At 42.0% G+C, this 22,269-nt stretch overlaps 1 protein-coding gene across 5 annotated transcripts in view; it reads left to right on the top strand.

Moving 5' to 3' along the window:
• The window catches only part of RBM33 (RNA binding motif protein 33), a 133,747-nt gene that overhangs the window by 94,945 nt on the left and 16,533 nt on the right, over window positions 1-22,269 (top strand). For 2 of the 5 annotated variants that reach the window (XM_026447014.1, XM_026447016.1), the window contains exons 14-15: window positions 1,394-2,032; window positions 20,009-20,218. In XM_026447014.1, coding sequence (XP_026302799.1) covers window positions 1,394-2,032; window positions 20,009-20,218 — 849 coding nt within the window. The remainder of the gene's footprint in view (window positions 1-1,393; window positions 2,033-20,008; window positions 20,219-22,269) is intronic. The other 3 variants (XM_026447015.1, XM_026447017.1, XM_026447018.1) reach the window with 2 other exon arrangements.

A 22,269-nucleotide genomic window follows, 5' to 3' on the forward strand; every position in this document is an offset into this window, starting at 1 on the left:
AAAGGGGACCAGGATTATATATATATTTTTTACTTTTTTAAAGAAAGGTCTTCTATTTGTTTTGCTTAGCTAACTGTGACTTATTTTCTTATGTCCCCCCAACTTGATGATAAATAATAAAGGGTGAATCTGCTTAGTCGGTAGTCTTTCCAGGTATTTCAGTTGCTGTTCTGAACATGCTTTAACTCTTTCTTGACTGCATGGGAAGAAATTCCAATGACTAGTAATTATTCCTGTGTTTTGAGGTAGTGGCGCCTTGGGTCCTGTTAATATGTCCCCGGCTGTGTGCTCCCCTGATGCCCATGTCCCTTCTGTCCACTGTCCCCCCGGATGTCACGTCTTGCTCCGTATGCCTGCCTGTATAAACAGCCTCTCACCCACCTTCATTTTTGCGGTTTGAAATCTGCCCTAGATGTGAAATAAGAGAGTTGGTCAGAATTGCTTCCAGGTCGACAAGTAATCCCTGAGTGAGGGCTGGCACTAGGCACTCAAGCTCCAGGGCACCAGCCGACTCCTCAGCTGTGCTTTTGTCCTCAGTTCCTAATTCTTAAGGTTTATTTAGGGAAAGTAAGATGGTGAAATAGCTGAATTCTAGATAGATTAAATCTTGTTACATTCTTTTATACGGGGTCTGTGGATATGGATGATTTCTAAAGAATATTATAATTCTTTAAAAATGCTTAACTTTTTATACATTTTCCTTATTGGATGCTTTTTATGAAAGTTACTGGACTTGTTCAAAGATTTTTTTGTATTGACTTGCAGAATGGTTTGGAGCTTGGAATATTAAAGGCGTTCCTTATATACCATTAATATTCCAATACTGCAATTGGCAACATTTTGATTCTGAGGAGAGTGCATGAGTTCAAGGTCAGAGAGATTGACTTGTGCTGTTCATTATAACCAATTATTGTGTGACAAATGAGTTTGAGATCAGGCTGAAAATTCTGTACGAAAAATCAATAGTTCTAATCAGAGCCTTTCAGGTCATTTACACCCCACCTTTTGTTGGTTTGTCAGGGAAGAGCCAGATAAAACCTGTGTGACAGCAGGCCTCCCTGCTGCTGCCATTCCTGTTTGAAACATATTTTGATATCTTAAATGAATAGTTTAATTGGTTTCAAACTTGTAAATGAGTGGAAATTTACATTATTTCATTTTTAATATTCTGATAAGATTTTCCAAATTAGCTTTAGCTGTGTGGGTTTTTTTTTTCCCCCTCTCCCCAGAGGAAGGAGTTATACTTAAAGTCTTCAAACAGATTTTGAATGACTTCTTTCAGATACTGAATTAAAGGACTTTTGGTAAATGTCTTCTTGTAGTTTATTGAAATTGACTGGAATGGGCACCTTGCCTGTATAGCAAAGTAAACTGTGTATGTTTTCCATTTTAGTTTCCTGATGAAGATGAGGAAACAAGGTTATATCGCTTGAAGATAGAAGAACAGAAACGCCTAAGAGAAGAAATCCTGAAACAGAAGGAGTTACGGCGGCAGCAGCAGGCTGGTGCCAGGAAGAAGGAGCTGCTGGAGAGACTTGCGCAGCAGCAGCAGCTCTATGCCCCCCCACCCCCGGCAGAACAGGAAGATCAGGCGCTGTCACCATCACCCACCAATGGTAACCCACTGTTGCCCTTTCCAGGTGCACAGGTCAGACAAAATGTGAAAAACAGACTTCTTGTTAAAAACCAGGATGTCAGTATTTCAACCGTTCAGCCCAAAACATCAAATTTTGTACCATCCAGTGCCAACATGCAGTATCAAGGACAACAGATGAAACCACTGAAACATTTGAGACAGACCAGAACAGTTCCTCAAAGTCAGACTCAGCCGCTGCATAAAGTACTCCAGATCAAACCCACAGATGTGGAGGAGCCAGCTGTGCCCCAGACTCCTCGAGTGGCGTCCATCCAGAGCCGGCCCCAGGACACAAAGCCTGGCGTGAAAAGGACTGTCACGCACAGGACAAACAGTGGTGGTGGAGACGGGCCCCACATCAGCTCCAAGGTCAGGGTGATTAAGCTGTCAGGTGGGGTAAGTTGACAAGTTTTATGAGAACTTCTTTGAGTCTGTGTTTCACATAGAATGCCCTCATTTGCAGAGAATATTTTTGAAGAAAGAATTAAAAATTACCTCTGTTGCAGTCTTGTAACCAACCTCTACCTACTTGAAGTTGGTATAAGAGTTGTCGCTTGATGGCGGGCATATGTTCTGAGAAATGTGTTGTTAGTCAGTTTCGTCATTGTCTAAACATCCTAGCATGTACTCACACACAGATGGCACAGCCTGCTGCACACCTAGGCTATATGATACAGCCTGTTGCTCCCTCGCCACAAGTCCGTGCAGCATGTTACTGTACTGAATGCTGTAGGCAGTTGTCACACAATGGTGAGTAGTTGTGTGTCGAAATGTATCTAACATAGTGAAGGTACAGTAAAAATACAGCGTCATAACCTCATGGGACTGCCTTTACAGGTGTCGCCCATCTGAGCAGAATGTTGTTATGAGGCACATGTTTTAGTTTTCTCTTTCGAGTCTTAATGAAAGGCCAGTGTGACAATCCCTAAATTAGATATTACTCAGTTTTAGCTTCTTCTTGTAGATAATTTGTGATAAAATCATTACGTTTGTTTTGGAGATAACTTTTCCTTTACACAAATCATTTGTTGTGTATAGCTTTAGATTCACTGAGCAGCTGTGGGCACAGTGGGAGTGGTGGGCAGCGCAGGTATGTGTCTAATTTTCATCAACTGTGTCCCAGACTACTGGACTATTACTTGTTTTCTGTTTTCAGTTTGCCCCATTAAAAAAAAAAAAGATACCGTAGAATTTAGGATTGAAGTCCTGTATGCTCTTACCACATGCTTTCGGAAGTGGAGCATGCCTCATTTCTTTCTCTTTCTTTTGATCAGTGTCCGTATCAGGTCATTTTCAGTCAGGCACAGGAAGTCCTGTTTTCCACTATAGTTTGGATAAGTTTAGCACTCTAAAATAAAACCAGACACTGCAGATAGATTTCCACTGCAGAAGATTCTTCCATAAAGAAGTGATCTATCGAACACTTGCTTCTTTATCCCACCATATAGTCTTACTTAGTTGTGGTAAGTAGCTCTCATCTGTTGTTTTCATGAAAACGAATTCTATACAAATTCGACGGTCTCTGTAATTGCTGTGCTCTATAAAAGTGCTATTCATTGTATGCAATTTTATACTGTAAACTGAGGAAGAAAGTAGGAATGTTGTAAACATAGGCTTCTAGAGTAAACCAGCTAGCAAAGATTGCTGTGAAAGACACAAAAAATATATACAGTAAAAAAAGAAAATAGCATCTCTCTTTTAGTCCATTTCAGGATGGTAGGACATGTGAGCATGTGAAGGAGTACGTTACTTCGGCTCCTTGCTTATGCTTGAGAGTAACTCATTTTGTTGGTTAATTAGCTGAGATTTAGTGCTTTTAATTCTCGGTTTGTGGAACAAAACTATGACTTCTTCATGTGCTATAAGAAAATTTGTACAAAATACTATAATTAGAAGTTCTATATGTAGAATATCCAGTGAATCTGTTTTCTCACGTCTGTTCATTGTAAGTAGAAATGTTGAGAGGAATTGTATTACATACACATATTTTCATATTACATGAATTTGTTACCTTTCGGTGAGAACTCAAGCACTCATTAGTTTCTTCAGTGCTTATGGCCGTTTTGCTTTTGACCTTGTTTTTAGGTGTACTGTGTTAATCAGTGTCTCATTCTTTTACTTGTGTTATAAACTTTTTAAGATGAGATGTTGCCCATTGTTGGGAATTAGGCCTTTTCCCATAGCAAGCAGAACTGGTGCTGTTTATTACAATGGCTGCATGTACTCTGCACTGGCAGGCTGGGAAGTGAAGGGTCTGGTTTCTACCATCAAAGAGCAGCTTTTACACTCATCAACAGCTTTCCTTTAAAAGAATTTTATCTACGTGAATTTTTACTCTTTTTCTCTAATGGAAAAAATTTATTTTTGTGTCAGACCTAATTCCAAAGTTATGCTAATTTTACAATAAATAGGAAAAGCAAAGGATTTTTTCATGAAAATAGCTGTCAAACCAGTACTTTGGAACAGCTCTTTATCTTTCACCTCATGTTAACTAGCCCACATGTTAGAGTATCTTAGAGTTTACTCAGGCCCCTCCCATAGCACTTTGGCACTTTTGACTTAGCAGGGAAGATCTCTTGTTCGTATTTCTCTGAACCAGAACAAACAGTATTTGCCTAATGGCCTTGTTTTTTGTTTTTTTTTGTGGGTGAGGACTCTTTTTGAGAGAACATATTGCTAATGGTGGTTAATTGCAAATTGTGCTTATTTCAGACAATACAAAAAGGAAATGTTTATTTTGGCTGGTGTTTCTGTTCCTGGCTGCTGCTGAGGCATTCTCTGCATCTGGGGACTGTGATCTGAATGCCCAGGGATGTTTTCTGCCTTCAGAAATCTTAATGAGCAGAGGGCTGAGCAGGCCTTGGCTGACAGGAGCTTAGCGTTTGGGGAGGATTAACTTGTACATAGTACCTATACAGAATATCATTATATACACTTTAGTTTTATGATTACTTATTTAATAAAAACATTTTATTGTTGGTTCATGTTTCCCATTTTTTCTAACCTAAACTATATCCTAACCTAACCTAAATTACCTCCTTCACTTTTTTCTAATTAAACTAGTGTAACTAAATCTAATGCATTTGATTAAATTATTCTTTGCACTCAGTAGCCTCCTAATTCTTCACGTCTCTAGACAGGATGGTGAACTATCTTTGTATAGTGCCATTCAAGAACTTGTTCTCTGGTTGGTGGGTGACTGCAGTTAAAATATGTGTCCACAGGATTCTTCACATGTTTATGAAAGCACAGTTCTTTTCTTACTATGATATACAACTTAATTAGGTTTCTGTGAGTATACTCATGTCTATGAGGCAATTGTGTATCAAGTGGAGTTTTCTTCTATATTTTTGATATTTCATTACTTACAATGAAATAATTTATCGTTGGATTTTATTAAACTGGGTTTTCTGAAAAGTGAGGGAGGCTGAGTCTTAACACCGTAGGTTTTTGTAGTCTGTCCTGTGGTTAATTATATCGCCTTTCAGGTGATTTTCCTTGGTCCTTGTCATTGTAAGAGAACGTCTAGTCCTTTCATGGTGGTCCCTTTTGTGGCTGCTGCTGCAGTATGCGTGTGCATAGGGAACAGTTTTGAAAAGAAATGAACAGCATGATTCCTGGTATTGTTTCTTACACGATTGTGTTGACTAGGGTCAGCGTCTAGGTTTAAAGCTTGAAAAGTGACTCTGCAGATTCAAGAGCTCATTGCTGGCATCGCGTTTGCTGTTGGCTGCTCTGAAATGTCTTGCTGTAGAGTATAGCGATCGGAGCCTTTCTCTAGGACTGAGAGCTCACCTGTGCACGCAGTCATGTGATGGGGTAAAGCAGTGTGGCTTTGGGTGCAGAAAGACTCCTGTTTGAATAGTTGTCTGTTGTTTGGGACCCTGAACATTCATTTCATTTTTCTGAACTTTAATTTCCAATCTGCAGGTGGGATTAATAAGTCTGCTATGAGGAGTCAACAAACGAAAGCTTCTGGTACACAGAAGCACTTCCTAACTTCCCATTTTCTTTGTAGAATGCTTCTAAGGCCCCTTTTAGAAATATGTGATTTTATGCCAGATAATAGCAGTGGCTATCATTTATTAAGTGTTGAGCACGTACTCCAACATCCTTCTGAGGCGAGTGCATTGAACCTCAAAGGGGTTTTGAAACTAGCCTAGGGCCACACAACTACTAAGTGGGAGAGCTGGGCTTCCAACTGTGGTTTAATGCTGAATCTTATGCTCTTTACCCATCTGCTGTTTTTCATGGTGTTACTTATTTCTTGATTAGGTACAATATTCTGCTGTTAGCAGTCCGGATTGACTGGGAAAATGCTTAATGGGGACTCCTAGGATGATGATGATGATGATGATGATGATGATGATGATGATGATGATGATGGTGGTTAGGTTTCATTTTGGTTGCCAACGCAACTGATTTGATAGTGACTGCCTGGAACGTTAGGCTGAGAAGGATTTGATACATGAAAAAGCAGCCTGGTTGGTGAGTAGCCTCAGCTGTGAATATAGGCCTGGCGAATGGCTAGGGTTCCATCATCCTGGTTCCAGAACCTGGGCCGCTGGCCCAGGAAAGGGAGTGCATATTATGTCCTGGTTAAGTATAGCCATCATTTGCTACGTGCTGTGAATCCATCCTTGAACATTTCTGTGTGAATCAAATTAAGTCACATTTTACATTTAAAACTTTGAAGGGAAATATTAGGGGAATTTGAAATGGGAAGAGATCTTTTGTTTTGAGGCTCGTCAATCTCTGTATGTGAATTTCCATTTTTTTCACTCATTTTATTGTCTGGATTTGCTAGGTGAGATTACAAAAGGAACGTATTAATGCTGCTTGTAAGTAATGTTAGATAGCAGAAAATACTGCTAAAATTTCATGTGCCTTCCTGACTATTAAGTAAATAGTTCATCTATAGAATTATATTTGATGGAATGGTTCTCTTTTAATTACTTAGAATATAGAAATATTCTTCATTTGCCCATTTCTCAGAAAGCTATTTTTAAGTGTTTAAGAAACCAAAAGAACAACTTTGTTACATTATAATTTTGTTCATAACCAAGACATAATTCCCAGAAAAACAATTCAAGTAATAACAGAGCAAATATAAAAAGTATAAGATGTTTACTTAGTGTAAACTTACTGTAGTCATCTAAAACCAGTCTGTGTGATTAAACACAAGAAAGGGGAATTAGAACAAACAAGTGCCAGGGGAAATTCTTTGCCTTAGGTGTTCAGTTTCTGTCTTCCTATTTAAGGAAATGGTATAGTTTTTGAAGCGTTTGCATCTTGGTTTTCATTTTGCATCTCTGTAACCTTGGTTACCTGGCCTGAGTGAATCCCAGTTTCCTCATCAGTACAATGAGAACCAACTCTCCTCCCAGGATCCTTGCAAGGATTAATTGTCATAATCATGTAAAGTGAGTGGCACAGTGCTTGAATATGTGATAATAGCTCAATAAATGTTACTACCCTTTTAGTTGAAGGAAAAAGAAAAAAAATTTTTTTTTTTGGAGTGGCTATTTATAGTGTTCTTTAAGAAAATGAGAGCAAATACTGAATTCAGCTGCTTTATTCTAATCAAGATAATGAAAATTTTAAGAATTTGGCAGCACATTAAGTAAACAGTCCTTTATTCTGTTGGCCACACAGAGAAATGGGAAAAGCACAGAATGCCCCCGCAGGAAAGCCAGCTGTCCAATTGTGATGCTCCGTTATTTTATTTTTAAAAGGCTGTCAAAATGCTACATGCTGAAGGTCCCAGTTTATTTGTGGGATCATGCTCTTGTGGTGTTGGACTGCATTTGTAAATTTCTTCCCTTTCTACCATCCCACTTTTGGGATGATATGTATATATACCTGATATCTTTTGTGGAGCTTGAGGAGGTGGGAAAGGGAATGTTTTATTATAATTTTAGTTGAAGAACAGTAGGAGAAACTCATATACGTCCTTTATCAGATTCACCAGTTGTTTACATTTTGTCAAGTTTGCTTTATCCTGGTCTTTTTGCCCATTTGCATGCACAGAAACCTTCTTTCCCAAACCTTTGAGAGAGTAGGTTGGAGACATGGTGTGTTACCTCAGAACACAGATATCCTCTTACAAAACCACAACTGCACATTATCAGAAATAAAAATGCTGTGAAGCGATGCAATACTATCATCTTATTCAGAGTGTATATTTGGATTTTATTCACTGGCCCAATTATGTCCTCTGTAGCTACCCCCACCTTGCCAGGGTCTAGTCCAGGATCATTCGTTGTATTCATCGTGTCCCCTAAATCTGTTGTTTCTTGCCCTTGACCTTTTGAAAGAGCAGAGGGAATGCCCTTTAATTTGGTTTATCTTAGGATTCGTCCTGATCAGTTTCAGGTTGTCCATATTTGGCAGGAACACCCTGGAGGGGATACCGGGTCCTTCCCAGTGCGTTCAGTTGGGAGGCTTGTCCAGTGTTGACAGGATTCACTTGGATGAGGCGGAGGATGGGTAAAAGTGGTGTTTGCCAAGTCTCTCCTCTGTAATGTTACAGTTTTACCCTTTGTAATTGGTAAGTAATTTATAGGAAGATACTTTGAGACTAGTGGGACTATATAAATATCTCATTTCTGATCAAATTTTCACTATTGTTAGCAGGCACTGAAGTTTTTCTAATGCCAACACTTCTGTACTTGTTAGCTGTCATACTCCTGCTGTGATAATTTACTCTTCTCCTTCCGTTATTTGTTCGTTTATTTATGTCAGTATGGGCTTATGAATTCTTACTTTATGCAGTGAACTGTCACTGTCGTTGTTTATGTTGCTGTTAGAATTGTCCCAGATGGACCAGTGAGAGCCCCTCTGAACTGCTTCTGTGTCCTTGGATTTGTTGCCGTTACTCTTGGAACATGTCCTCACTTCCTGGTGCAAGAAGACGTTCCTTCTCTGCCTGGGCTCGGGAATCAGTCCTGCTTCTTGGCAGCTCCAGGTCCTCGGAGTGGAGATCTGGGAGCCATTTTTGCCCACTACTTTTGGCTCTCCTCCCTTCTGGGCCCACTCAGCACATTTTTGATTCTTCTACAGTGAGTTGCAAAGAAAGGAAAATGGTTCATACAGATACTGCTTGAATCGGTTGGATTTTGTTGTAACTGTGTTTTTTGAAATAGGTCATTGGTGGGAATTAGGAAGTAATTTTTGCTATTTTGATTTCATTTTTTGAATTATTGTAGTTAATAGTTCTAAGAATTAAACATTACTATTTAGATATTTAAAGTGAGTCCCTCATCCTCTATAAACCCAAACAAAAGATTGACAGTCATTATTTGCAAATTTTGTTGAGGTTCTAACCTAAGTGTTGATACGTGGAAGGGCATGAGACACAGCTGAGCACTGAGTTGAGAGCTGGGCAGAAACATACATCACATGCTTCTGAGGCTGCCTATCGCCCTGTGGGAACCACTGGCCTAAGAAGCCACGGAAATTGCTCAGTACTTTGGTTGGGGTTAGAATTTCCTACGGTCACTCCTGCTCCTTTTCTGGATGTGCCATCTCTCGCTTACTTCCTACTTTGGATCCAACTCAAGTGGGCCGTCTTCTGGGACGCCTCCCCGGACGGCCGCTCCCACACACCGCTCCTCTGCAGCCCGGTCTTCCCGTCTGACCGTGTGTTTTCAGAGCTGGCTCTTGAAGTTACTGCTGCTTACCTGAGTGGGGGTTTGGTCTTTTTTTGTGTGTTCAGGATGTAAGGCAGTTTCAAGTACATTATAAATGTTTAAGATTTTTAAATACTATGTTGAAAATGGCAACATGGCTTGCATTCTCTTACTGAAATAGCACAGGCGGAATTAGCAGTGTTCTTACCTCTTTCCCCAGTACTTCTGATGATCAAAGTAGTAGTTTCTGTTGATACTTCGATGATACCGGTAAATGAGCAAAATTTGGAAAAAGACAAAAAACATGAATCATTACTAATTCTTGTAGGCATTATTTCATGCAAAAATTTATTATCGCCTCCTGAGAGTCCTTCTTTATTCATTTTGCAAAATGGGATATTTCACATCCTGTTTTGCTGCTTTTTGAATTGTGTTAAGTGGTGAATCTGCATTGGTAACTTGTTTGTGGTGAAGACCCATGCAAAGGCAGAAGAGCCTCCACCTTGTGAATGCCATTCAGGGGAATCCATGTTTTTAGCCTCTAAGGTCTCGGACAGGAGGATGCCGCTGTTCTGGCCGCCTGATTTCTGGCAGAAGGTGACTTCCTAGGATGATCCCTGGCAGTGCCTGGGAGTGGATAGCAGAGCTAAGAGGAGCTGAGAGGGGCCCGATAGAAGCGACTCAGGAAGAAGCTTCCAGAGTCTGAACCCGCCCCTGAGAAGGGCAGAGCCGCAGGTGGGTTTCCGACAGGACAGTTCTGGGAAGACCAGGCAGGGAGGGAGACTGACCCAGAGGTGGGGGTCATGAGAGATGCACATCCAGGTGCTTGGGGGAGGAGGGAGGTACGTGGAGGCACAGGGCAGGCACCTCATGCTGGCCAAGTTGGCTGGGTGGAGTTTGACCTCATTTGTTTAAAGGTGCTAATGAGTGGTAAAATGGGCAACAGGCAAATAGCAGAAGAGTGAAAGAAAAATAGGGCATATAGAATCCTGATTAATCACTTATTTGATAAGATGTACAGTCTAGCATCTTCCTTTTGGAACAGAAACAGTTGTGCATGAATACTTGTTTTTAAGAGCTTTGAAATGTCTTAGTGTGGGCAGAATTGATAATTTCCAAAGAGACAACCATTGTTAATCATGTGGCCTCTAAACATGGCAAGATAGACCATTGGTCATTAGAGGACAGAAATTATTTTGAACACATAAGAATTTCCGTACTCATTAATTTATGATTTTTTTTAGGAGTATGATGTTAGGGAGTAAAATTAGCAGGTGAATCAGAAGTTAATTCACCTTCAGTTAGGAATCAGGATTAGTTCACTCACCCACCCCAGCAGAAGGGGAATCTGCTTTCTTCAGTGTCTTAGGTAACTTCCCTCCCCTAACTTTCAACAGCCTACCCAGATAGGACCCTGGTCACCTGTTCTGCAGAACTTGCTCAGTGCTGCAGAGCAGGTCCTTGTGGAAGGGCCACTTTTCGGAGCCTGGGGCTGCACCCCTGTGTGAGGGACTGTGGCTGGAAGAGCTAGACTTCATGCCCTGCCTCATAAGCCACAGCATCCAGAGGCACCTGGCTCACTTTAGTAATCCTTTTCTTTTTAGACTGGTAAGTTTGTGCTGTCGAAATTGGACAGTCCTGAGGTATGAGGTCACTTCAGAGGCTGAAGGCTTTGGTTTGTTCCTTCAGAGGCCAGTTCATTTTGCTTTTTAAAGATTGCCACAGGCCTAACTAATGTCAGAAAGGTAGACTGTTGAGAGAGAGCAAGCACTTGAATAACTATGCCGTGTTCTCACCATACTGTACTAGAAAGTCAAAATGCATGAGCTGAGAGAACCCTTTTCTTTGATGAAGCTTGGTAATTAGGAGGTCTGTCCAACCTGGTCTCTCTAACCTTATGGATTTGGTTTTAGTTCTGCTTGTGCAGACCCAGTTCCAGATAGGCAGTATGTTAGATGTAAGTGCTCCCCATGTTTTGCATGCTTGGTATTTCATAAGGATAATTTATCACAGAGAAGGAAGAGAATGGGAGCCTGTTTATTAGTATTTTCTTTTACCTTGTTTAATCCAGTAATCTTCAGAGAAAAAAATAGTGGAGCCCTAAATGTATTTCTATTTAGAAACTTCGTATAGCATGCATATCATTTACTGTCCACATTTTGAGTGAGCTTTATAAAGATTACAGGGATAGGCCCAGCATTGTTGTGGTTAATAGAAACCTGTTCAGTGAGGTCTCTGGACTGGAAGATCAGCAACACCAGCGGTGACAGTGAAGTATGGCCTTATCGAAAAGAGAATTCATAAGAGGCTGCCCTGGGACACTACACCCCTGTCCTTCTGTGTCCTGACAATGTTATCTGTCCTCTCAGTACGGAGTAGCAAATGTCTGTCATGAGTACAGAAATTAATTTAATGTCACCTGAAGACATGCAATTAATCTTTTAGAGGTTTTCATAATACCTTTACAGAAAGAGTTGCCAGTTTGGCGGATTTGGATTTTGGGGTTTAGAAGAAGATAAGGAAAATTAATTTTTCATCAGGGTTAATACAAGTTAGCAGGGCCACAAAGGCTGAGAAAAATGGTTGGGGAATTTGTCAAGTGTTGTCACTCTAGAATAATGCTGCTTAACGTCTGATAGGTATAATCAAGAGTTGAGATTTCTATAGAGGGGGTTAATCAATTTGCTCGCTAGTGAATGCACATCAGTGATAGCACTTCTTCATGGGGTTTAAGAATGAAAATAAGATTTGATCTGTCAAATTGCAAGAAGCCCTGACAATATCAATAGGTGTTTTTATCTATGTGTTTAAACCATTTGTTATAAGTAAATTTGTCCTGCTAATGTTGGGGGCTCCAGACCTCTTTTTTTTTGTAATGATTAAGCTGATAAAAAGTATTCCCTAAGCTTACTTAATTCAAATAGTGCCTTTTATATATTAAAAAAAAAAAAAAACTCGTCTAAAAAGCGATTTTTATAAGTATTAAAAGATAATCATTTGTGGGAAAAAAATGTTTCTGGTTTGACCTGAGATAACAAAACTTCTTTTCTCTCTCCTGTGCTTTGGAGGAAGTAGAAGATAATTTAAAATGTTGTCCGGACCTAGTGTTGCTTAAAGAGTTAAAAAGCGAACACCACCCTGGAGAAATTCAGTTTCAAAGCAAACATACTTTGTATGAATAGAATGTAGTCTGTCACCCACATACAACACTTACATGCGGACGTTAAGATAACAGCTTTCTAAAATTCAATTTGAATCAACAGTATTTTAAAATTTACTTAAGTACTAGTAACTTTAGGATCTCTTTCAATGCCATAATTATATGCATAATTATAACCTTATAGAAGACTTATAAATAAATGGGTAGATTTAATTTGGATTGGTTCTTAGTCAAATCTTGTCTATGTGTGTGAGTATAGGTATAAAAATATGTAATCAATTTGTTTCTCAGATGTAATCAGTTGAAGAATTTGTTCCTGGTTATTTGTACTACAACATACTGAAATCAAAAGTAAAAATCAGGAAATTGTTTTGGTATATGCAGTAAAAGGAATTGAAAGCGTTGTTTCCAAATTGTTCATGCCATATAAATTGAGCCAAGTGTGAGTCTGGTGCGTTGCAGTTAACTCCTCTCGTGGTGGTGCACTCTGCTTGCTATTTGTTCTAAGAGGTGACATGAAATGGCAGCTGGGATCGTGATGTTTAATCTGAGCATGTTGGGAACCCAGGAGAGGCTGAATGTGACTGTGTGCTGCCCGTGAGTTGGAGTGAATGGTAAAACCCCAGGCGAAAGCACAAGTTGCGAAGTAGGCAGCAAAGTTTGGGCAGAAACGTCACCAGCAATTTCCAGATAGCCAGGTAGCTCGGTGGTGGGTAGCATCTGCGGTATCTGGGTAGTATCAAAACCGGTATTTTTCCTCTCCCCAGCATGGCTGTCGTAATACCTGATTTTGTGGCTAAAACAGGACTTGTCAATTTGCAAGTAATGATCAGGACCACCAAGCTGTATCGATGCCATTCAGAGTAATGCTTGCCTACTTCCTGACAGAGATTGTAGGTATCAATTACAATATGGGCTGAAGTGTACCTTGAAATAAACATCTGTCCATTGGGAAAGGTGAAATGAAAATTTTCTCAAAAACAAAACCACCAGTAAAGTAAAATTTGAATGTGATCCACAGAATCCAAAGGGACAAGTTGTTGAATCGAAGAGTCAATGGGAGAATTTGACCCGTGGGTAGAAGTTGTTCACCTGATCCAAACCACACTCCTGGCCACAACCTAGGGATGTGTATGCTAGTTTACATCCTAGTGTGAACTGGAGTAAAACCCAGAAACTTGAAATTGTTCTGTAGAATTAGCTTTTCCTCATGCTAAGTCAAAAGAGAATAATTGTTCTTTTAATTAGAAAAAAAAAAAACTCATTTTTTTCTTACAAAATGAAACAACCTTTTACTTATATTCAAGCCTTCAGTGCTTAGCATGATCTTCAGAAAAATTCAGAAGCACAGCGTTATAGTAACCCTTCGTTTAATTAAAATGATTTAAGAGAAAAAAAATAAAAATAAAAAAAATTTAAAAAAGTGATATAATTGTTGATCCCGTTTGTTTCAACTCTCGCTGAATATAGTTTCAAATTATGTTAGCGTAACTCCCCTGGTTTTGGAGCCACAAAGATGTTCCAGCGCCTACTGGGTGACTGAAGTTTGTTTAATGGGCACCGTGAGGATAATAATACTTACCTCTCAGGGAGGTGTATTAGGCAGTGCTTGTACTGCTATAAAGAAATACCTGAGACTGGATAATTTATAAAGAGAAGAGGTTTAATTGGCTCAGGGTTCTGCAGGCTTTACAGGAAGCATGGTGCTGGCATCTGCTTGGCTTCTTGGGAGGCATCAGGAAGCTTCCAATCATGGTGGAATGCAGAGTGGGGAGCAGGCGCATTTCACGGCGAAAGCAGGAGCGTGGTGGTGCGGCGGGGGGCGTGCGCCACGCACTCGGAATGGCTAGATCTCTTGTGAACTCAGAGCTTGCTTATCACCAAGGGGATGGCCTAAGCTATTCACAGTCATCTGCCCCTTGATCCAAACACCTCCCACTAACCCCCACCTCCAGCACTGGGGATAACTTCAGCAGAAGGTTTGGGGAGGGACAAAATACCAAAGCTACATCCGTGGGACTGAAGGAAAACAGTGTCTGTACTGACCCTAGTACATTTCTCGTCCTGTTGTAGACAGTCAACGGATGTGAGCTGTGGATTATTTCACTGCCAGTACTAGGTGAATATGTTGAATAATACCAAAACTCTTGATGATTAAGATCCCAGGAGTGCCTTAGAAATTTCCATTATAAAGTTTTATGATATCATTTGTTGCTATATAACAGGGGCCCCAACCTTCCTGGCACCTGGGACTGGTTTCTTGGAAGACAGTTTTTCCACGGACTGGGGTCGGCGGTGGGGAATGGTTTCAGGATGAAATTGTTGCACCTCAAATCATCAGACATTAGAGTCTTATAAGCAGCTATCAACCTGGATCCCTCACATGTGCAGTTCACAGTAAATCCTATGAGGATGGAATGCCTCTGCTGATCTGACAGGAGGCGGAGTTTAGGTGGTAATGCTTGCCCGCCTGCTGCTTACCTCCTGCAGTGCATGCAGCCCAGTCCTAACAGGACACAGTAGTAAGGTAGTGAGGGTTGGGGACCCCTGCTGTATAAGGTACAAAAACTTGTCTTGGATATAAGCAACTCCAGAGCTTACCCAGGCAGGGCTTCTCTCTGGTGAGCAGTTGTGTAGGAAGAGTCTTTTCTTGAAAGTTGGGTGGTCGGCATCACAAGACTCTGTCTGAAGCACCCACTTTCTGTGTCTTGTGATATCTGCCTGCACTGAGGACACTGTGGTGCACATGCCTCCAGGAAGCAAGAGACCATCGAGAGCCAGATCCACTGGGAAGAAAAACCAAGTAGCTGCATCCCAACCTGCCATTGGGACCGAAGACTCTGTCAGTCAGGGGCCAAGAGCTTCCCAAGTAGGGAGGGATGCAGCGGCAGGCCCAGGAAGGCCCACACGGCCCAACGGAATGAGCAGAGGTGGCAGTAGGAGGTGAGGTCTCCGTCTGCAGGGACTGTCTCATCACAGGCCTTATTCCTGTCTTTTCAGGCCATTTCTTAGAAAGTCATCAACAAAGTATGACACCATCACATTAGGACCCTTTCATTAGGTTACAAGATCTACATAAGGAAATTTTAGTTTTTTTGAAACAGATGAGGAAAGGAAAGGCTTTTTGTAATACCCGTATTTCTGAACTTTAAATAGAGATCAAGCCTACTTAAAAAATAAACTTTCCTTCAATGGAAAATAAAAGTTTAGAACTTTATTTTTCAGAGTTCTTATCTGACCTTGATATCACCAGACATAAATTTTCTCCAGTGTCTTTCCCAAAATAACAATGAAGAGAACTTTTTCTTATTTGGGGTATTTATTGACTCAATGTTTATGTTCTTAATTCACAGTGTAAAAATTATCAGATTACTACAGTGTTATTGTTTATCACCCAAATACACATACGCATTGTATACCTTACAACACGCAGATAATAGCATCCTACTTCTGGTGCCAGCTGTTGTTGTTAAAGTTTCCTCTCTAGACCATCTTGTTTCTAGCTTTGGGTTGCCAGGGAAACAGCGGCCAGAGCATTCGTCTTGCCTTCCATCATGTTCTATGAACATTGTTACCTTTAGGCCAAAGGTACTGTCTCCTCTCTGCCATGTGACACTTCATGGTGCTGGGCTGAAAGTTGGCCTTTTATTATCTTAGTGACATGTAGTAAATATGTGTGTATACATATTGACAGTGATTGACAGTGTCTATAATTGACAGTGTCTGTAACCTAGTATTCTGATACCATGATCTCTTTTTAGCACATTCAGAACGACTTAGCTTTAAAAAGTACAATCTAGTATTTACTGATTTACTCAGTAAGTATTTCAGTGCCTTCTGTGTGCATGAGACATTCTGGTATGGTGAACAGAAGAGATTCACTGGGATCTAAACCACTGGCTTCTCTCAAGCACGTACAGGACAGCAAATGCAGTCGGCATCCTTGGAGACCTGGTTAGTTAAGCTACCAGGGAGCTGATTTGGATTACTTAAGTTCATACGACGGAAGTCCTTCTTAGAGAGCACACCTTCCACAGTCCATGCATTTGTCCGCCTTAGTGGAAAGGGTAGAAGTTGGAGAACCACAGTCAGTTAGACTGTTGTGCTGCTGAGTTGTGTGGAGAACTGAGTGGTCTGATGTCCCCTCCACCTCCATGGGCCCTCCTGGGACCTGGAGGCTGGTGTGAAGTGTTCACGCTTGTAAAGAGGAGGAGGTAGCCACTGCAACAGTAGCCACTGAAAATGTTCTCAGTGTACTCAGCTGAACACGTGCATAGTGAATTATGAACACTGTACTCAGCTGAACACGTGCATAGTGAATTATGAATCTCACGCTAAGACTGTACTGTCAGGCCACACTGTTGCAATAGGATTTTGGATAAATTCATAAATGGTCACTGGTTCTCATGAAAGATGAGGGTATGTGGTATATATTTGTAGATTTTAAAACTTTTTAGCATAGAAAATTTCAAGCATGTATAAAACTAGAGAGAATTCACATAGCTGTTTAAGATACAGACTGAAAAATTGTGTACTTAGGATAGGCCCTCCCTGCCTGGTGGGATACCTGCTCACACCTTGGGTAGAAGACCTCATGGAGAAGGTTTAAGAAACACAGACTACCAGCCTGACTTTGGATTGTGCTAGTGGTCTGCCTTTTCACAGTGCTTCCCTTTTTATGTGGGGGTTGGGGGTAGCCCCTGTGAGATAGGAATGACTTCCAGTAAGATCAGCACGTTTCAGGAGATGATAATTCACATGATAGCGTCTTAGAGCGTTAGGTGGGAGAATCCATCTGGCTCAGTCACCCACAGCCCTGGCTGGACGATAGCAGATGTACACAGGGTCCTTTCCTTTGTATAGTATGTTCCCTTGGTTAATTAGGGGGTGTTAAACCAGCCCTGTGCTTCCGGGATGAATCTTACCTGGTCATGAGGTGTGATCCCTTTTCTGTGTTGCTAGATTGAGTCTGCTAATATTCTGTTGGGGACTTTTTCTCATGTATGTTTATGAGGAATATTCTTTCGCAGGTGTCTTTTTTCTTTTGATGCCTTTGGCCTTGTATTAGGGTAATACCAGACCCAAAGAATGAGTGGGAAAGTGCTTCTGCCTCTTCTGTTTTCTGAAAGAGATTGAGTAAGCTTGGTAGTCTTTCTTCCTTAAATATTTGGTAAAACTTACTGGTGAAGCTATTTGGGTCTTTTTCTCTGTGAATGGTTTTTAATAATTCATTGTCTTTACTTCTTAGAGTTCTGTTCATATTTTCTCTTTTTCAGTCAGTTTTGGTGCTTGTGTCTCATGGAATTTGCTCATTTCATGTAAATTGTCTAGTGTGTTGATGTAAAGTTGCTTGTAATGTCCTTTTAATTTCTTAGGGTCCCTTGCGGTGATCCCTCTGTTTTCTTATTTTGGTAATTTATCTTCTCTTCTTTTTTCTTGGTCAGTATCCTTAAAGGAGCAACAGTTTTTTGCTGATCTCAAAATACCAGCTTTTGGTTTCACAGATTTTCTTTTTCTTTTTACCATGCTATTGCTTTTTGCTGTGATCTTTATCATTTTCCTTCCTTCTACTTGGGTTTGATTTCCTTTTTTGAGGAAGGGGGACTAGCTTCTTGAGGTAGAAACTCAAATTATTGATTTTAGATGTTTTTCCTTTTTGATGTAATTGCTTAAGTTGCACTCCCTGAATTTTGATGTGTTTTATTTTTGTTTTCATTGAGTTTAAATATTTTTTGTTCAGTGTTTGTATTGTTATTTTTATTTCTTAGCCTAGCTTCCTAGGGGTTGACCCTACTGCTGCGTAGCTTAGTGGCCAGCCAGCAACTGGGAGGAGCTTGTGCTCACGTCTCTGGACCCTGCACGGCCCCCTGTGGCCAGTTACCTGTGTGTGGGTTGGGGCTTCCCAGGCAGCCATGTGGAGAGAGCCCATCTAGGCGTTCTCCAGCACTTTATGTTCTGGAATTTCCTCATTAGGTTTCTCAGATTTCTGGCTGGTGTGCTGCTTGTTCCAAACTGAACCATGACCGGAGGCCCACAGACCCATGGGCTTCCCTGTGCCTTCCCCTCCGAGGGTGCTGCACGTATGTACCAGTGCTGCTGAGGGACCTAAGGCCTTTCTGGGTTTCGGCCCTGTGCTGATGGAGCTGCCACACACTGCACTGTCCTCACAGCTCAGGAATAAGTGCTTCTCCGTTTGTTTCATTTTCTTTGATTCCCAGAGGCCTCACATGTGTTGGGAAATTTTGTCCAGGTTATACTTGTTTTGGAGAGGGGAGATTTGCAGACTTTTTCATGCCACCTGTTCCTGTATGACATTTTTCATCTCATCTTTTCCTGAGTCCCTGTTACTTTGTGCAGTCTTAGCAGAAGTCTTAGCTACATCCATCTTGCCCCAATCAGTGTTGCTTCTCTTGGCAGATCCCTTTGTTCCATTTGGTCTCCACAAGATACATTTGGTAGGAAAAGTGGGACAAGGATATGTGGGCTGCTTCTGAGCTGGTTGACCAGGTTGCCCTGGAGACCCTGGCACCGCTGAGCACTCTGGGGAGGATTTACTATCCCGTGATTGACACTCCATCCCCATCGATGTTGAGAGTGGGCCTGGTGCTAATAAAAGTCTCCGTCTTCCTTTTCTTTCAAGTCCAAGCATCCATCCTGACATAATTAACCAGGGCAGTGTCTGCCGTCCTTGCCCCCGTTCTCTCCCAGCCTCCAGCTGTTCTTTGGGAGAAACACTACTCAGTATTGAAAGTAGCTGATAGGCACCACTGTAAGACATGTTCATGCTGCCTGGAGGTATGAACAACATCGGTGGTGCGGTTCCAGGGTGTACTTGCTTCTTCATCGGTGAACAGACTGTTAATAAAACACAAAAGATAAGATTCCTGGTATTTCTAAGGTTCTTCATAGAGTAAGTGCGCTTCTTGGAAATCCATGTACTCTGTAGTTGCTCATGGCAATTGTAACTCTCAGCAGAAGGAAGGGAAGTTTCTAGCCAGTATTGTGGGATGCTCTTCGGCTTCAGAACACTGTATTGGAGAGGTCAGAGTATTTGAAGTTCCTGTATCCAGAGGGAGCGGAAGGTGCTGTGATGGGTTTGGAAGACTCAGAGCCACAGCCAGCAGGAGTTGGGCTCGTTGGCTTCTTAGGGTAGGTTGGAATAGGAGTTAAGAGTTTAAAACCACTGCTTATGCACACTGTACATTTTAACAAGAATGCTCTTGAAAATGAATAACGCATGCTGAAAGTGGAAATGCATATTGGATATGAAGTATTTTGAAGGTAACCAGTGTTTCACGGAATTCAACAGCATTTATTTTAATCGCAGACCTCTTATATGAATACAGTAATTAAAGGGGATCTTAGTGTTTGAAATTTCAAATGTCTTGTTAGAACCTGACCATTTTCCAATGAGAATTGTCCTTACTGGCTCTACTGAAATGACAAGTTTTGAGTCACACTTATTTGAAATGGTTTTGCTTCGTGGGTGAACACTGGCTGAGGTGGGCTTCCTAATGCAATGCTGGGGAGGAGCGTTTGGTGGAGCAGACACTGAACAGTGTGCTGCCTTCTTGGTTTCAGCAGGGAGGAGACAGCGATGGCTTTTTTCACCCAGAAGGCCAGCCCCAGCGGCTTCCCCAGCCTCCGGAAGTGGGTCCACAGCCTGCCCGCAAGGTGACACTGACCAGGGGCGGCCTCCAGCAGCCCCCACATCCGCCAGCGGGGCCCCACGCACACTCGCCTGTCCCTCCAGGGATCAAAAGCATCCAAGGAATTCACCCTGCAAAGAAGGTACTGCTTGTTGCCTCGCGCACAGCCCTGGAAATGCGAAGGTCGGCGTGAGGCGGTGTTCAGACACACTCTGATTTGTAGCGCGTGGCACACGATAGTACTCACATTCATAAATGAACCATCATTTCCTTTGTTCTGGCTTTGAAAATGCATTAACATTTTCACCAAAGCCCTTTCGTCTCCTGACTTATTTCACAGAACAAACCCAGAAGAGCACCCACAGTCAACCAGGAGTGTGATTGCTTCCCGCAGCTCTGAACTGTCTACCCAGCAGCATCTGCTGTGCTCTCGGGACAGTGCGTGCTGCTGCGTGTCAGCACGCTTTCCTTCCTCTGTTCACTGACTCACCAGAAATTTTACCAATGTGAAATCAAGTGCGTGCTCATGGCCCCAGTTCAGACAGAGGAAACCCAGGTCTTTGGAGAGGAAGTAACTTGCTCTAGGCCACAGTTCCCAGCTCCTTAATCCTTCCCTTAACTCTGGGGATTGGAAGGAGCTTCTCTGAGTTCAGGCTGTCAGGCAAGAAGCAAGGGTGCTCGCCCTCCCCTTTTCTGTCGGAGTGACCGTCTGTGCACTAGGAGCACATCCTGTCATGTACACAAGTGACGGAGCGCGCTTCCCCTCCCCTGCCAGCGAGGCATCTTCCTGGCTCCCCAGAGTCTTGATCGTTTCTCTTGGTGCAGAAGGCAGTAGCCCCTGTTGGGTGGAGCTATGCAGAGGGAGACCTGGACGCAGCCCTGCTGTGCACTCTGGAGGACAGCAGGTCAGCCGCTCATCCCCCCCTCGTCATGTCGTCACTTAGAAGTAATGTTACTATTAAGACGGTTCTGGCTCCTTTTGAAGTCTAAGTTCGTCTCATCTCATAAACGCTTCATGGTATGAGAGCAGACAGAGTTCTGTTTTGTACTAGAAAACAGCTGTGCAGACAGATTCAGCAGTAACGCCCGCGTTAAACTGGGGGACTCTTGAAAGATTGCTGCGGTCTGGATTTTCTTCCTTCAGGTGTCATCCCTGAATATATGAGGAAAGCCTTAGAAGCACACCCCCCATACATGCACACAAACAGCACACTTGAGTAGAAGCACAACCCCATACACGTTGACACACAGCACACTTGAGTTTCTTCAACTTAAACGTAAACACTCCTGTCAGTGAGGATCGTGATGTTTCCTATCTTATTTAGGCAATTGTGAAGATCTTATAAGAAGGTGCATTTAAAAAAACCTGGTGCTTAGTGTATATAAGTAGGCATTTGTTGGGGATATTATTGTTAATATCATAACTTACTCTAGTTAGAATAGAAGACTAGTTAGTTCCTACTGGTTTCCAGTCAGGGTAACTTGCAACCTTTCATGTACATTTTCCAGTGTGGTTTCTCTTGAAATAACCCCTTGCAACTGTTTTAAAACTCACTTCACGGGTATAGTTTTGCTGCCTTCTGCAGAGTACTAAGCATTGTGGAAGTTTTCTCTTCATTTCCTTTTGTGTGTGTGCACACTCATGTCCTGAGGTTCTATTCTGGTTTCCACCTAACTTTCTGCCTTTTTCTGTGATGGACTGGGAGGCCACTTTTGCATTCTGTCCAAACTCCGGGACACAATTCGGGTAGGCCATCCGGAAACCAAGTGCCACCCATCTCCACCCTGCCTTCTGCACTTCACCGCTGTTCTAGGCTGGAGACTTGGGCACATATGTTCTCTCTGACTTTCTAATCTGGAGAAAGTATGGGAAAGTTCAGCAGTCTCCTCTTTTTGTTTTTGAGACGGAGTCTCAGTCTGTCGCCCAGGCTGGAGTGCAGTGGTGTGATCTCAGCTCACTGCAAGCTCTGCCTCCCAGGTTCTCGCCGTTTTCCTGCCTCAGCCTCCCAAGTAGCTGGGACTACAGGCACCCGCCACGCCCAGCTATTGTTTGTTTGTTTGTTTGTTTGTTTTTTGTATTTTTAGTAGAGATGGGGTTTCACCATGTTAGACAGGATGGTCTTGATCTCCTGACCTCGTGATCCGCCCGTCTCGGCCTCCCAAAGTGCTGGGATTACAGGCTTGAGCCACCTA

The sequence above is a fragment of the Piliocolobus tephrosceles genome, chromosome 8 (genome assembly GCF_002776525.5).
Source record: "Piliocolobus tephrosceles isolate RC106 chromosome 8, ASM277652v3, whole genome shotgun sequence".
Taxonomy (NCBI): Eukaryota; Metazoa; Chordata; class Mammalia; order Primates; family Cercopithecidae; genus Piliocolobus; species Piliocolobus tephrosceles.